Genomic DNA, 16,864 nt, shown 5'->3' on the forward strand with positions numbered 1-16,864 from the left:
GGATGGAATGATTTGGAAGATGAACAAAAGTGGATTTGGACCAAATTTTTAAAGTTGCAAGCCGTTTCTTTTGGGCCTCTTGTAAAAATATAGGCCCAATTGCTCAATCCAATGGATTGAAGATGCAGAGACTGCTTGCTAGTTTTATTCACTTCTAGCTCACACGCGCACACACTTCAAGGACAAAATGAGCTACCATCAATGTTGAGCTACTGCCGCACTGCACCACATCGCCACCAGTGCATTGCCTCCGATGACTAACTCCACTTGTGAGTCGTGACAGCATAACGCGAACAGTGAGCCTTCTGCCTCTCTTCATTTTTCTTTTTCTTTTTTCACTTTTGTTCTTTTTTTTTTATTGTATTATTTATGAAATGAGTTATCAGTTAAATTAATCAGTTGTGATTTATAAGTTTTATTATTTACTGTGACAATGTATGATTTTTGTGACTTGAGAGTTGAGAGTCTGCAGTTAGTGTTAGTATTTATGAAAATTGAGGATTTTGTGAATTTGAGAATATGTGATGCCATATATGTGGACTGTGGAATGTGATTTGTGATATATGAAATTAGAATGGAAACTTGATGATAGTTTAGTGATTTAATCTGTGATTTACGTTTAATCTTTGATAAGTGTGTTTTCGCACACTTATTTAATATCTAAATATGCTCATAATTAATTAAATGAATGAAATTCTACTCACAATTAGGTGACATTTGCTTTTGTAGGTAGAAATCACTCAAAGAAAGATAACAAGGCAAAAGAGAGTGAAAAGGGACCAAAAGCGTACAAAATTTTTGAAGTTGTGGACAAAAGGAGCAAGTCAAAAAGTTCAAGGACCTAGACCTACGATTTATGGAGCGAAAATTGATACAAAAGTTAAAATTTGAGGAGTGAAATTATGTAGGGACTAAGCTGCAAATGACACCAAAATCAACTTTCCTTGGCTTTGGACGGAGCCTAGGCGCCACTTTAGCTTCAAAAACAGCATGGGGACCATTTTGGTGACTTTTCAAAACTCCAACGACTTTGGCTACAATTTTCCCGGTTTTATAATTTAAACCAGTAGCTGGCGGCTGCACTCTGTTTTCTTTCTTGCTATGTTCCGTCCACTTTCTCTTTTTTTTTTTTTTTTTTTTTTTTTTTTTTTTTTTTTTTTTTTTTTTTTTTTTTTTTTTTTTTTTTTTTTTTTGAAAAAAAAAAAAAAAGATTTTGTTTATTTTGTTATTTTGTTTAGTTTAGTTTTTTTTCTTTCTTTTTGCTTCCTTGATTATTTATGCCCATAACTCGATTCTCTAACCAAGTGGAGCAAATCAAGAGCATAACCAGGGTAAATCAAAGAAAAGGTAGAGAAGAATTAGGGAACTCAAGATTCAAGCCAAAAATCCGAAAAAAAAGGGTTTTATCTAATCTTGTATTTTCTATCATTTGTAATGTATTGGATTAAATATTCTTCTTTTTATCATTTTATATTTTATGGGCTAATTTATTGTATTGAGATTTATGGTATTAGCTTAATCTAACTTTTAATTAGTTTTAATATTCGGTCTTTAATGTTAAGTTGCTAGTTTTCATGTGTTTTTACTATTGTATTTATCGCATTTTCATTTATGTGGTCAGTGCATGATTACGTTTAGTGATTTGTACAATGTTCTAGAGAAGATTTGCATTTTAAACTAAATAGTAGAAACTTTAAGTTTGTGTAGAGGATGGAGATATACCTCTAACCTTATGCGGCCCATTAAGTTACTTTTGCAACTATTTAATGCGATTGTTTAGTTTGAATCGACATAAAGATATAGTTGGTTAAACCAATTAATTAAAGTTAATTTCGCTCGAGAGAAGTAATTAACTATAATTGAAAAATTAGGTCTAATATTGTAAATTAGTAATTTGTTAATTGGCTATTAGTGAAATTAATTAGGCGACGGTTAAACGAAATCATGAATCTCAACCACATTTGCTTCTGAAATTTCCCAGATTTATATATTTTCTTATTTTGTAGATTTTTAGTTCTTTTCCAAAATCATAATTTTATTGTGTGTTTATTTTTAAGATTAATTAAGGTTGTGTAATTGAAAGTATACATTTCGCAAGTACACGGATCGCGTTCAAGTAATAAAGTAGACTTTTGAGTCCGAGTTAGGCGACAGTTAAGCGAAATCATGAATCTCAACCACATTTGCTTTCGAAGTTTTCAAGATTTTTATATTTTCTTATTTTGTAGATTTGTAGATCTTTTCTAAAATCATAATTTTATCGTGTGTTTATCTTTATTGTTAGAATTCAATTAATTAAGGTTGTGTAATTAAAAGTATACATTTCTTGAGGGATCGATAATCCAGACTCAAAAAGTCCACTTTATTATTTGAACGCGACCTGTGCACTTGTGATTTGCACTTCCTTGACGAACAATCTTCGTACGAATTTTTGAAAACATCGAAAATGAGACAATCTGACAACACTTTCAAGATATGAGACTCCTGAGAATGCAATTGCCTGAGCTTACAGTTACAGAGTGGGGTATTATGTAATTTTTCTTATAATATCGGGTTGTATTGGATTATATTTTTCATATTTATGTGATACTAAAATTTTTAGTAATCTTATATATTAATTGAAGAATTTTAATATTACTTAATTAAATATTAATAAACGATCTCGTTATTGTGACGGTTGACTGTCGCCCTAGCTAGCTCCAATTCCTCAATCCGCCAGTGCTCATGGAAGATACTTCTTGATTCAATACATATATATTTCAAAAATCACTATTTCAAAATTTATTAACCCAAAAGTGAGGCTCAAACAAATTCGGAACAAAAGAGTCTGGAGCCAACCCAACTAAACCATGACCATGCTGGCCAAATGTGTAGAGAACTTAATAAATAGCCTTTTATTTTCGTCCACGTCCATCTATCTGACTATCCATTTTCCGAACAACGAAAGAGTCGAATCAATGCACAAGTACATGTCTTGTCAGATGGAAAATAAGTTACTGATTGAATTTATAAGCAAGCAGCATTTGCCGTTCATATTGGAATTGGATAAAGCAAGATGCATCATTCACGTTCTTCACTGCACCACCCAAACTTTGTCCAACCCAAACCCTAATCATCTTTTTTTATGTTGGGAAATGGGCTCCCATATTTCAAAGCGAACCCTACAATCAATTCTATTCTAAGTTGATGAAAATTATGATTAATTAAAATCCAGTGCAGTATTTCAGCTTGAATTTTAATGGTAACATAAGCGATTATCGAAAATAATGTGAAAAGAAAAGATTAAATGAAAAAGTTGACTATATTTTAAATCAACAAATGATATAGCGTCATGTGAACATTAAGTAATCCTTATGTAAACCTTGATATACATACAGCAATGTCATTTCAACTTTCACCAGACAAGTTCCTAAATCTGTAACAAGCACTGTTGAGTCAAGATAAAACGAACTGCATTTCTTTAACTTTTACATCATAGGTACCAAAGGAGATCGACATTATATATTGCATTCATATCGAAGAGATGCAACAAAGTGACCGAATCATTGTGAAATGTCTTAATCAAATGTCTAATGGCGTTATCAAAGTCGATGATCATAAACTACGTCTTCCGTCAAAATATCAAATGAAACTATCTAGGCAATTGCGTAAAATGCAGATTATGGTCGTTCTTAACCAAGACTCAAGTTAAGTTCCATCACATTCGGTCCAACAAGACACCTTCTAAATCTGTAAAACAAAAATTCAGCATTATTTAAGAGTACTTTTTAACTTTTTATACTTCCCGATGGTCCACCAGCCCACCCGCCTCCTAAATCTTTATTTATTTTCTTTTACTTTACCGCATATTATAAAAGGGAAGGATATTGGAATGAATGAATAACAGAAAACATACATAAGTTGATTGAAATTTTAGAAAGATGAAATTGTTTGAAAATTACACCAAAATTCCAACAGAAATAAAGTACAAAACTAAGATCAAGACTAGTGATTAACAAGAAGTTTAGCAACTAACATGGACAGAACTGAACTAAGAATCCATCCATAAGCTGTAAGATGGTGGAGGTTGTCTAGCTCTAGCAGCATGATCAGAAGGTTTGTAACTGTACTCTGTCTGCGCCGGCGACTGAGAAACAGAATCATCCTCCAATTCCATTGGTAGTCTGTGGAATGATGGGGTATTAAACGTGGCACAAATCAGATAAATCGATCCAGCCGAGACGAGTGGCCCAACCACAAGACCACCCACAACCTGTCCCTGTGATCCGGCTAAGGATATTGCGAACCCACTAGCCAAATTATCAGAAATGTTAATAGTTGCAGAAAGTGATATGATATCGAAACGTCCATGGAATGTAACTGCGGTAGAAGGTTGCTTGAAAGTCACATTCGAGACAGCTCCATTACCATTGAGTACACAGAGGCCCATTTTGCGCTTCCGACAGAAGGTGGTGATGGTTTCAATAACATCGACGCCGGGAGGGAGTTCGAGGATATAAGGACTCATTGATGGCTCCGCGTTCTGGGTTATGATAACTGTTGGTTTGGGTTTGTTCTTGGAGCCAGGTGGGCGGCCTCGAGGGCGGCGGACAATTTCAATTGTGGCGTCATCGTTCGGTGACGGGTTGGTACTGGTATTGGTATCGGTATAGGTATAGGTGAGAGGCGTAGGGTGAGTTGGGCTGTGTTGTACTGGATGAAGATGATTGTGGTGGAATTTTTGGGTTTGATGGTACTTGGAAATCATCATGTTGTTTATATTGTTGGAATGATCTTGATTTTCTTCTGCGTATTCCCTTTTCATTTTTCTTGACCAAACCCTCTTCTATATATGCATTTGGATGGGATGGATGGATGGATGGAGATAGAGAGAGAGAGGAATTAGGAAGGGGGGAAGATCATTCTTGTAGGATTAGGAACGTGAGTGAACTTGGAAACCAAGTGAATACTAGAAGACAGAGACTGGAGGCGCCGCTAATCAAGGCTACACTAGGCTCCACTTTGACACTTGATTAAAAAAAATGAAAAAAAAAAGGACCACCAATAGTCTTGTTTGGGGGGTGGGAAATTGTTGGGTAGATCCTTAACTTTTGAAAAAAAAAATGATCTATAATATACACTGGGTCTTGCTCTTAATTGACATGGTAAATTGTTCTTCGAACTTGATTTCAATTCTTGCACTACTATTACCAATCTTGCATAGTTACAGCAATGGAGATTCTTATGGATAGAATTGGTTTAAAATATAGACGGTAAATTGATATGTAAAAAGCATGTGATGTAATTTCCTGTTACATGAGAGTTATGGGAAAGAAGGAGATGGTGAGTGCTAATTGTCGATGAATGGTGGCCAGTGGTGCAACGGATGACAATGGTAATACTGATAATGGAAAAGTTGAAGTAAATTTTTTTTCTTTTTTGTTATTTTACTTTTTGAATTTTGTTTTTCTTTTAAATTTTAGATTGGATACCAATTCTTCCACCTAATCTGTTTGTCCAAGAAAAGCACAGAGTAATGAACAAATTTGAAGTCGTTCTAGAGAAGCCTAATCACCTACATAATTACGGTTATTTTAGCAGTAGTGCCAAGATTTGAGCATTGGAATATATTTGTACTTTTTGCAAAGATTAGGAATGTACGAGGGATGTAAGCTGTTCGATGGACTAACGGTCCAACAATTTTGAAATATTAACCACTAACTTACTCTTCCAAAGTTGAAGATTATGTCGCAATTCAATCAAAAAATGAGGACCAACAATGCAATTGTCCTTCGGTTTGCTTGGTCTAACCTTTCACCGCCTTACAATTGGGTGGGGTGCCGACAAGAGCAATTATTGTCAATCCATTTGGTCGGGCAAATTCATCTTATTGTCAAAGAGCATGTTTGTGCAATTTTAAAAGTAGCTGTAAGACGGCTCTTTTGCCAGAAAAAGTTATAGGTTTTCAATTTGAATCTGAATCTGAATTTTTATGCGTCGAGACAATATGGACACAACAACTATCGAACAACTTACACTGTCGTGTAACATTTTTAGCGTTTACATTAATTGTTTAAACTCTTATTTTAATTTTAAAAAAAATACAATAAAAAATAAAAACTTCATTTTTAAAGTTGACCATATCCCTTCCTTAAATAAGCAATCGTTGACAATTTCTATTTCATTTTTTTTTCTAATTTAATTAATTAAAGCCTTCATCTTCAAAGTCATAGGCATAGCCCACTTTTTGTCGAATAAAATCAATAACTTGGATCACTGCCTTTGATTTTCTAAAATAGGCATTTTCTATTTTTAGTGTCTATTTCATTCAATCCTGCAACTATTGTAGGAACTAGAAGTCTTGATTTTGAACGATTTCCATTCAATAGAGGCCTACTTGCACCAAAAACAAAATTTGAATGTTGACTCAACTGATACAAGTGGAAAAGTTCGGGGATTTCCGGATGAAAAATTCCCTTTCATTGTATGAACATTCCACTTATATATCTTTTCTTAAGTTTATTTCATTGAGAAAATTTAATAATGTTTATTTAAATTTTTAAGTAGTATATTTCGATTTTCAGTTTATCATTTTTTATATGAAAAATTATTTATTCAGTTACTTCATATTAATTCCAATAATGTGTATTAGTCTTTTTTTTTGCCACTAAAATGAATAACTTCATAAACTAAAAAATGCAATTAGTCAATTTAATTCACATTAAATAACTATGTATAAAATTATTAATTTGAATTTGAGTTAAGTTTGACATTTAACACTTATCCAATCCATAACAGTATAAGAAACTTGCCAAAAATGGAAATATCAACATATTATGTAACTTCAGTTTTTTTTAATTTAATTCATTCTATTTTTATTTTATTTTATTTATTTTCAAAAAGAAAAGTTCATCTTATATTTTGATACTACAAATAAAATCAAAATTTATCAGATTTCATGTTGAAGTGGATAAATTTTATATGCATTTATAGTTTTAAGTGAAACCTAAATTGAATCGCTAAATTTTATTTTGTCTCGATTGGAGGGTGAAAAAACTGAATGTCTCCCAGACTTTACACCGTGTGCAAAAAACTCAAACTTTATTAGTCCTTTACGTGTAAGTCGTGAGCACCACTAGTCCCAAAAAAGATTTCATTCAAAATTACTACATGAAAAGTAGAAAGATGACATAGCATTTCATATGACTTTAATGTGACACCTAATACACCAACAAGGACGAAATTGAACCATTTTTTTCCTTTATTTTTTCTTTTTTTTTCTTCTTTGAATCAAAGTACCATTTTAATACACTTCAAAGCATGCAGACACTTCAAAAAAAAAAAAAAAATAATAATAATAATAATAATAATAATAATAATAAATGATACAATTTTATATGTTCCTTTTAGGGACTAATAGGTTCATGACTTAAAGTTAAGGGACAAACTAAGTTCGATTTAATATTTGGGGACATTTTCGCACGTAGTGTAAGTCTGGGGACCATTTAGGTGTTTTACCTCTCGATTGGGTGACTAAACTTCAATTAGTTTCAGTTGAGCAATTGAATTTCCGTATAGTTTCATATTTCACTAGTTATAACTTGTCTTCCAAATTGATGAATAATAATCTTGTCTCTCTTATCGCTCATATATCTTCTATTTTATCATGAAGTGGTATGCCAACTTACTACTACCTTGTGTCACGAATTGTTTTGTTAAAAATACATGTTATTCAGGGTTTGTTTGACAGTGATTATCAGAATTGATTTTTTGACTGTTGAAGAGAAAAATCGATTCCACCCTTAAGAGAAGAAATAAAAAATAACGACTAGAATAGTAAAATAACGGTTAAAAATTAATTATTTTAGATGAAAAATCAATACCTAACATGCACTCAGTATAAAGACATTGTAATAACTTTTCTATGATTTTCATTTTAAGGTGTCATGTATTTGTGTGGTATAATCTGGATTTCATTTTGTATTAGGCTTATCAGTTGGTGTAGGAGCTTGGATTCTTGTAACGAACAACACATCAGATGGGAGTTTCTATTAGCAAATCGTTTCATTAAACATCCTGAGCATTTTCATCGGATTATTTTCACAAACGATCAGCTCAGCACTAAATCGCGCAAAGTAGCTCTTACGGAATTCACCTTCTTCTTACCTCCTATCATTTAGCCTTGTATCAGGGGTTGTCCCATTATACTACCTTGAAATGTCCCTAGAAAGGTTTGTTTCAACTATGGCCAGCTTTTGATTGACCCCATTGGTAGCTTGTTATACCATCGTTTGGCAGATCCATCCAACATCGGATGAAAACCTGGCACTTGAGTACAATACCTCCTTTTTCAGTTATATCTGCATTATATACTTGAACAAACGGCATAAAGGATCACTTTTGCCACTATACCTCTCCATGATTGGGCGAAAGTTATCCGAATTGGCTCCTTCTTGATCTCCCCAGAGAATGGTAGATACTCATCTTCATTTTTCTAGCTCGTATGACCTCATATTCCTCATATAGAGGAGCCTTATGCAAGGTGTTGATCAAGATCTCCACCCTCCGGCCTTCTTGGCAACTATGCTCCCTGTCATATGAAGTTACTTACTTTGTAAACCTTTCCTTGGCAGGCATGTTCATGTGTCGCCATTTATGTCGCCTCTCCGACGTACTGTCGTCATTTTTTGACACATACTAACTATAGTTCATTGTGGAAAGAACTGTTAGCGGGATCCATCTCATTTTCTCCAGACTCTTCATGCATATTGGCCTTTGTATTCTCAACATGTGCACGTAGAGATGCATTCTTTGCTGTTAATGCCTTTAAGCTCTCCTTCCTTTCTTATATGTCTTTTTCAGATGATATTTTCTTTCGCAAGCGACCGCCCTGTATGAGAGAGATGCTAGATTGTACTCTTGCTGAAGTTTTCTCTTGTTGCCTTATAGGATTAGCATCACTGTCCACCAGACAATCGCTATACTCTCTGGCTTCAACTTCTAATGCTTTCATTTTTTCTAGTTTTTTCTCTGTTTGACTCAATTTTCCAAATCTTAAGGATTTCTCAACTCCAATATCTTATGGTTTATTTGCTCTATGATGGAAATCGGGTCAACAAATTCCTGTCACATAATCAGGATTTTCACCTCCTAAACTCATTAGTTTTGATGCTCAAACTGGAGCAAGAGAAGAAATGTTTATTTGGGAATGAGATATTTGAATTTTTATACTTTACTCTTCTTAGGTGGGAATACTTAAAAAATTTTCTCCAAGCTTTGAGATAATTCAGTCATTTCTAATAAATGATGACGGCTTTTTATTATTTTGTAACTGATTCTGTTAGAGTATCACATTTTATTCATTAACTTATGTGTCTTAGTAATGGCTCTTAACTAGCTTGGATAGGAAAAGGGTTTGCCCTCCTTTCTTCTCCTTGTATATCGTTTTAGCTTTGTAGGTGAAGGAACATGTTTGTGGACAGTGGCGGAGCCAACCCCTGAGGAGGGAACGAGGCCGAGCATACTAACTCCGTCGAAACCTATAGTTCGACTCGTCATCAGGAGCCAGCCACCATGGACAAAGCTTCAACTAGAAAGTTGAAATGTACGTACAGACGAGGATGGAATGATTTGGAAGATGAACAAAAGTGGATTTGGACCAAATTTTTAAAGTTGCAAGCCGTTTCTTTTGGGCCTCTTGTAAAAATATAGGCCCAATTGCTCAATCCAATGGATTGAAGATGCACAGACTGCTTGCTAGTTTTATTCACTTCTAGCTCACACGCGCACACACTTCAAGGACAAAATGAGCTACCATCAATGTTGAGCTACTGCGGCACTGCACCACATCGCCACCAGTGCATTGCCTCCGATGACTAACTCCACTTGTGAGTCGTGACAGCATAACGCGAACAGTGAGCCTTCTGCCTCTCTTCATTTTTCTTTTTCTTTTTTCACTTTTGTTCTTTTTTTTTTATTGTATTATTTATGAAATGAGTTATCAGTTAAATTAATCAGTTGTGATTTATAAGTTTTATTATTTACTGTGACAATGTATGATTTTTGTGACTTGAGAGTTGAGAGTCTGCAGTTAGTGTTAGTATTTATGAAAATTGAGGATTTTGTGAATTTGAGAATATGTGATGCCATATATGTGGACTGTGGAATGTGATTTGTGATATATGAAATTAGAATGGAAACTTGATGATAGTTTAGTGATTTAATCTGTGATTTACGTTTAATCTTTGATAAGTGTGTTTTCGCACACTTATTTAATATCTAAATATGCTTATAATTAATTAAATGAATGAAATTCTACTCACAATTAGGTGACATTTGCTTTTGTAGGTAGAAATCACTCAAAGAAAGATAACAAGGCAAAAGAGAGTGAAAAGGGACCAAAAGCGTACAAAATTTTTGAAGTTGAGGACAAAAGGAGCAAGTCAAAAAGTTCAAGGACCTAGACCTACGATTATGGAGCGAAAATTGATACAAAAGTTAAAATTTGAGGATCAAATTGTATAAGATCAAAGTTTTGGGACCTGGAGTGAAATTATGTAGGGACTAAGCTGCAAATGACACCAAAATCAACTTTCCTTGGCTTTGGACGGAGCCTAGGCGCCACTTTAGCTTCAAAAACAGCATGGGGACCATTTTGCTCCAACGACTTTGGCTACAATTTTCCCGGTTTTATAATTTAAACCAGTAGCTGGCGGCTGCACTCTGTTTTCTTTCTTGCTATGTTCCGTCCCCTTTCTCTCTCTTTTTTTTTTCTCTTTTTTTTTTTTTTTTTTTTTTTTTTTTTTCTTTTTCTTTTCTTTCTTCTTTCTTTTTCTTCTATTTTTCTTGATATTTTGGAGCAAATCAAGAGCATAACCAGGGTAAATCAAAGAAAAGGTAGAGAAGAATTAGGGAACTCAAGATTCAAGCCAAAAATCCGAAAAAAAAGGGTTTTATCTAATCTTGTATTTTCTATCATTTGTAATGTATTGGATTAAATATTCTTCTTTTTATCATTTTATATATTATGGGCTAATTTATTGTATTGAGATTTATGGTATTAGCTTAATCTAACTTTTAATTAGTTTTAATATTCGGTCTTTAATGTTAAGTTGCTAGTTTTCATGTGTTTTTACTATTGTATTTATCGCATTTTCATTTATGTGGTCAGTGCATGATTACGTTTAGTGATTTGTATAATGTTCTAGAGAAGATTTGCATTTTAAACTAAATAGTAGAAACTTTAAGTTTGTGTAGAGGATGGAGATATACCTCTAACCTTATGCGGCCCATTAAGTTACTTTTGCAACTATTTAATGCGATTGTTTGGTTTGAATCGACATAAAGATATAGTTGGTTAAACCAATTAATTAAAGTTAATTTCGCTCGAGAGAAGTAATTAACTATAATTGAAAAATTGGGTCTAATATTGTAAATTAGTAATTTGTTAATTGGCTATTAGTGAAATTAATTAGGCGACGGTTAAGCGAAATCATGAATCTCAACCACATTTGCTTCTGAAATTTCCCAGATTTATATATTTTCTTATTTTGTAGATTTTTAGTTCTTTTCCAAAATCATAATTTTATTGTGTGTTTATTTTTAAGATTAATTAAGGTTGTGTAATTGAAAGTATACATTTCGCAAGTACACGGATCGCGTTCAAGTAATAAAGTAGACTTTTGAGTCCGAGTTAGGCGACAGTTAAGCGAAATCATGAATCTCAACCACATTTGCTTTCGAAGTTTTCAAGATTTTTATATTTTCTTATTTTGTAGATTTGTAGATCTTTTCTAAAATCATAATTTTATCGTGTGTTTATCTTTATTGTTAGAATTCAATTAATTAAGGTTGTGTAATTAAAAGTATACATTTCTTGAGGGATCGATAATCCAGACTCAAAAAGTCCACTTTATTATTTGAACGCGACCTGTGCACTTGTGATTTGCACTTCCTTGACGAACAATCTTCGTACGAATTTTTGAAAACATCGAAAATGAGACAATCTGACAACACTTTCAATATATGAGACTCCTGAGAATGCAATTGTCTGAGCTTACAGTTACAGAGTGGGGTATTATGTAATTTTTCTTATAATATCGGGTTGTATTGGATTATATTTTTCATGTTTATGTGATACTAAAATTTTTAGTAATCTTATATATTAATTGAAGAATTTTAATATTACTTAATTAAATATTAATAAACAATCTCGTTATTGTGACGGTTGACTGTCGCCCTAGCTAGCTCCAATTCCTCGATCCGCCACTGCTCATGGAAGATACTTCTTGATTCAATACATATATATTTCAAAAATCACTATTTCAAAATTTATTAACCCAAAAGTGAGGCTCAAACAAATTCGGAACAAAAGAGTCTGGAACCAACCCAACTAAACCATGACCATGCTGGCCAAATGTGTAGAGAACTTAATAAATAGCCTTTTATTTTCGTCCACGTCCATCTATCTGACTATCCATTTTCCGAACAACGAAAGAGTCGAATCAATGCACAAGTACAGGTCTTGTCAGATGGAAAATAAGTTACTGATTGAATTTATAAGCAAGCAGCATTTGCCGTTCATATTGGCATTGGATAAAGCAAGATGCATCATTCACGTTCTTCACTGCACCACCCAAACTTTGTCCAACCCAAACCCTAATCATCTTTTTTTATGTTGGGAAATGGGCTCCCATATTTCAAAGCGAACCCTACAATCAATTCTATTCTAAGTTGATGAAAATTATGATTAATTAAAATCCAGTGCAGTATTTCAGCTTGAATTTTAATGGTAACATAAGCGATTATCGAAAATAATGTGAAAAGAAAAGATTGAATGAAAAAGTTGACTATATTTTAAATCAACAAATGATATAGCGTCATGTGAACATTAAGTAATCCTTATGTAAACCTTGATATACATACAGCAATGTCATTTCAACTTTCACCAAACAAGTTCCTAAATCTGTAACAAGCACTGTTGAGTCAAGATAAAACGAACTGCATTTCTTTAACTTTTACATCATAGGTACCAAAGGAGATCGACATTATTATTGCATTCATATCGAAGAGATGCAACAAAGTGACCGAATCATTGTGAAATGTCTTAATCAAATGTCTAATGGCGTTATCAAAGTCGATGATCATAAACTACGTCTTCCGTCAAAATATCAAATGAAACTATCTAGGCAATTGCGTAAAATGCAGATTATGGTCGTTCTTAACCAAGACTCAAGTTAAGTTCCATCACATTCGGTCCAACAAGACACCTTCTAAATCTGTAAAACAAAAATTCAGCATTCTTTAAGAGTACTTTTTAACTTTTTATACTTCCCGATGGTCCACCAGCCCACCCGCCTCCTAAATCTTTATTTATTTTTTTTTACTTTACCGCATATTATAAAAGGGAAGGATATTGGAATGAATGAATAACAGAAAACATACATAAGTTGATTGAAATTTTAGAAAGATGAAATTGTTTGAAAATTACACCGAAATTCCAACAGAAATAAAGTACAAAACTAAGATCAAGACTAGTGATTAACAAGAAGTTTAGCAACTAACATGGACAGAACTGAACTAAGAATCCATCCATAAGCTGTAAGATGGTGGAGGTTGTCTAGCTCTAGCAGCATGATCAGAAGGTTTGTAACTGTACTCTGTCTGCGCCGGCGACTGAGAAACAGAATCATCCTCCAATTCCATTGGTAGTCTGTGGAATGATGGGGTATTAAACGTGGCACAAATCAGATAAATCGATCCAGCCGAGACGAGTGGCCCAACCACAAGACCACCCACAACCTGTCCCTGTGATCCGGCTAAGGATATTGCGAACCCACTAGCCAAATTATCAGAAATGTTAATAGTTGCAGAAAGTGATATGATATCGAAACGTCCATGGAATGTAACTGCGGTAGAAGGTTGCTTGAAAGTCACATTCGAGACAGCTCCATTACCATTGAGTACACAGAGGCCCATTTTGCGCTTCCGACAGAAGGTGGTGATGGTTTCAATAACATCGACGCCGGGAGGGAGTTCGAGGATATAAGGACTCATTGATGGCTCCGCGTTCTGGGTTATGATAACTGTTGGTTTGGGTTTGTTCTTGGAGCCAGGTGGGCGGCCTCGAGGGCGGCGGACAATTTCAATTGTGGCGTCATCGTTCGGTGACGGGTTGGTACTGGTATTGGTATCGGTATAGGTATAGGTGAGAGGCGTAGGGTGAGTTGGGCTGTGTTGTACTGGATGAAGATGATTGTGGTGGAATTTTTGGGTTTGATGGTACTTGGAAATCATCATGTTGTTTATATTGTTGGAATGATCTTGATTTTCTTCTGCGTATTCCCTTTTCATTTTTCTTGACCAAACCCTCTTCTATATATGCATTTGGATGGGATGGATGGATGGATGGAGATAGAGAGAGAGAGGAATTAGGAAGGGGGGAAGATCATTCTTGTAGGATTAGGAACGTGAGTGAACTTGGAAACCAAGTGAATACTAGAAGACAGAGACTGGAGGCGCCGCTAATCAAGGCTACACTAGGCTCCACTTTGACACTTGATTAAAAAAAATGAAAAAAAAAAAGGACCACCAATAGTCTTGTTTGGGGGGTGGGAAATTGTTGGGTAGATCCTTAACTTTTGAAAAAAAAAAATGATCTATAATATACACTGGGTCTTGCTCTTAATTGACATGGTAAATTGTTCTTCGAACTTGATTTCAATTCTTGCACTACTATTACCAATCTTGCATAGTTACAGCAATGGAGATTCTTATGGATAGAATTGGTTTAAAATATAGACGGTAAATTGATATGTAAAAAGCATGTGATGTAATTTCCTGTTACATGAGAGTTATGGGAAAGAAGGAGATGGTGAGTGCTAATTGTCGATGAATGGTGGCCAGTGGTGCAACGGATGACAATGGTAATACTGATAATGGAAAAGTTGAAGTAAATTTTTTTTCTTTTTTGTTATTTTACTTTTTGAATTTTGTTTTTCTTTTAAATTTTAGATTGGATACCAATTCTTCCACCTAATCTGTTTGTCCAAGAAAAGCACAGAGTAATGAACAAATTTGAAGTCGTTCTAGAGAAGCCTAATCACCTACATAATTACGGTTATTTTAGCAGTAGTGCCAAGATTTGAGCATTGGAATATATTTGTACTTTTTGCAAAGATTAGGAATGTACGAGGGATGTAAGCTGTTCGATGGACTAACGGTCCAACAATTTTGAAATATTAACCACTAACTTACTCTTCCAAAGTTGAAGATTATGTCGCAATTCAATCAAAAAATGAGGACCAACAATGCAATTGTCCTTCGTTTGCTTGGTCTAACCTTTCACCGCCTTACAATTGGGTGGGGTGCCGACAAGAGCAATTATTGTCAATCCATTTGGTCGGGCAAATTCATCTTATTGTCAAAGAGCATGTTTGTGCAATTTTAAAAGTAGCTGTAAGACGGCTCTTTTGCCAGAAAAAGTTATAGGTTTTCAATTTGAATCTGAATCTGAATTTTTATGCGTCGAGACAATATGGACACAACAACTATCGAACAACTTACACTGTCGTGTAACATTTTTAGCGTTTACATTAATTGTTTAAACTCTTATTTTAATTTTAAAAAAAATACAATAAAAAATAAAAACTTCATTTTTAAAGTTGACCATATCCCTTCCTTAAATAAGCAATCGTTGACAATTTCTATTTCATTTTTTTTTCTAATTTAATTAATTAAAGCCTTCATCTTCAAAGTCATAGGCATAGCCCACTTTTTGTCGAATAAAATCAATAACTTGGATCACTGCCTTTGATTTTCTAAAATAGGCATTTTCTATTTTTAGTGTCTATTTCATTCAATCCTGCAACTATTGTAGGAACTAGAAGTCTTGATTTTGAACGATTTCCATTCAATAGAGGCCTACTTGCACCAAAAACAAAATTTGAATGTTGACTCAACTGATACAAGTGGAAAAGTTCGGGGATTTCCGGATGAAAAATTCCCTTTCATTGTATGAACATTCCACTTATATATCTTTTCTTAAGTTTATTTCATTGAGAAAATTTAATAATGTTTATTTAAATTTTTAAGTAGTATATTTCGATTTTCAGTTTATCATTTTTTCTATGAAAAATTATTTATTCAGTTACTTCATATTAATTCCAATAATGTGTATTAGTCTTTTTTTTTGCCACTAAAATGAATAACTTCATAAACTAAAAAATGCAATTAGTCAATTTAATTCACATTAAATAACTATGTATAAAATTATTAATTTGAATTTGAGTTAAGTTTGACATTTAACACTTATCCAATCCATAACAGTATAAGAAACTTGCCAAAAATGGAAATATCAACATATTATGTAACTTCAGTTTTTTTTAATTTAATTCATTCTATTTTTATTTTATTTTATTTATTTTCAAAAAGAAAAGTTCATCTTATATTTTGATACTACAAATAAAATCAAAATTTATCAGATTTCATGTTGAAGTGGATAAATTTTATATGCATTTATAGTTTTAAGTGAAACCTAAATTGAATCGCTAAATTTTATTTTGTCTCGATTGGAGGGTGAAAAAACTGAATGTCTCCCAGACTTTACACCGTGTGCAAAAAACTCAAACTTTATTAGTCCTTTACGTGTAAGTCGTGAGCACCACTAGTCCCAAAAAAGATTTCATTCAAAATTACTACATGAAAAGTAGAAAGATGACATAGCATTTCATATGACTTTAATGTGACACCTAATACACCAACAAGGACGAAATTGAACCATTTTTTTCCTTTATTTTTTCTTTTTTTTCTTCTTTGAATCAAAGTACCATTTTAATACACTTCAAAGCATGCAGACACTTCAAAAAAAAAAAAAAAATAATAAAAA

General features: G+C 33.5%; 2 protein-coding genes across 2 annotated transcripts; both read right to left on the reverse strand.

Moving 5' to 3' along the window:
- Window positions 1-3,876: 3,876 nt before the first annotated feature.
- On the reverse strand, window positions 3,877-4,912 carry LOC111371721 (AT-hook motif nuclear-localized protein 17-like). The gene has a single exon (XM_022993851.1). It carries the CDS (start codon window positions 4,802-4,804, stop codon window positions 4,031-4,033), a length of 774 nt encoding a protein of 257 aa, XP_022849619.1. The 5' UTR covers window positions 4,805-4,912; the 3' UTR covers window positions 3,877-4,030.
- An 8,562-nt stretch (window positions 4,913-13,474) lies between these two features.
- LOC111371722 (AT-hook motif nuclear-localized protein 17-like) lies at window positions 13,475-14,439 on the reverse strand. Its single transcript, XM_022993852.1, has one exon. It carries the CDS (start codon window positions 14,329-14,331, stop codon window positions 13,558-13,560), a length of 774 nt encoding a protein of 257 aa, XP_022849620.1. The 5' UTR covers window positions 14,332-14,439; the 3' UTR covers window positions 13,475-13,557.
- Window positions 14,440-16,864: the final 2,425 nt, after the last annotated feature.

Source organism: Olea europaea, chromosome 22 (genome assembly GCF_002742605.1).
Source record: "Olea europaea var. sylvestris chromosome 22, O_europaea_v1, whole genome shotgun sequence".
Taxonomy (NCBI): Eukaryota; Viridiplantae; Streptophyta; class Magnoliopsida; order Lamiales; family Oleaceae; genus Olea; species Olea europaea.

Excerpts from the sequence above, each read along its gene's own strand:
- LOC111371721 (XM_022993851.1), bottom strand. The coding sequence starts at position 4,804 with ATGAAAAGGGAATACGCAGAAGAAAATCAAGATCATTCCAACAATATA.
- LOC111371722 (XM_022993852.1), bottom strand. The coding sequence starts at position 14,331 with ATGAAAAGGGAATACGCAGAAGAAAATCAAGATCATTCCAACAATATA.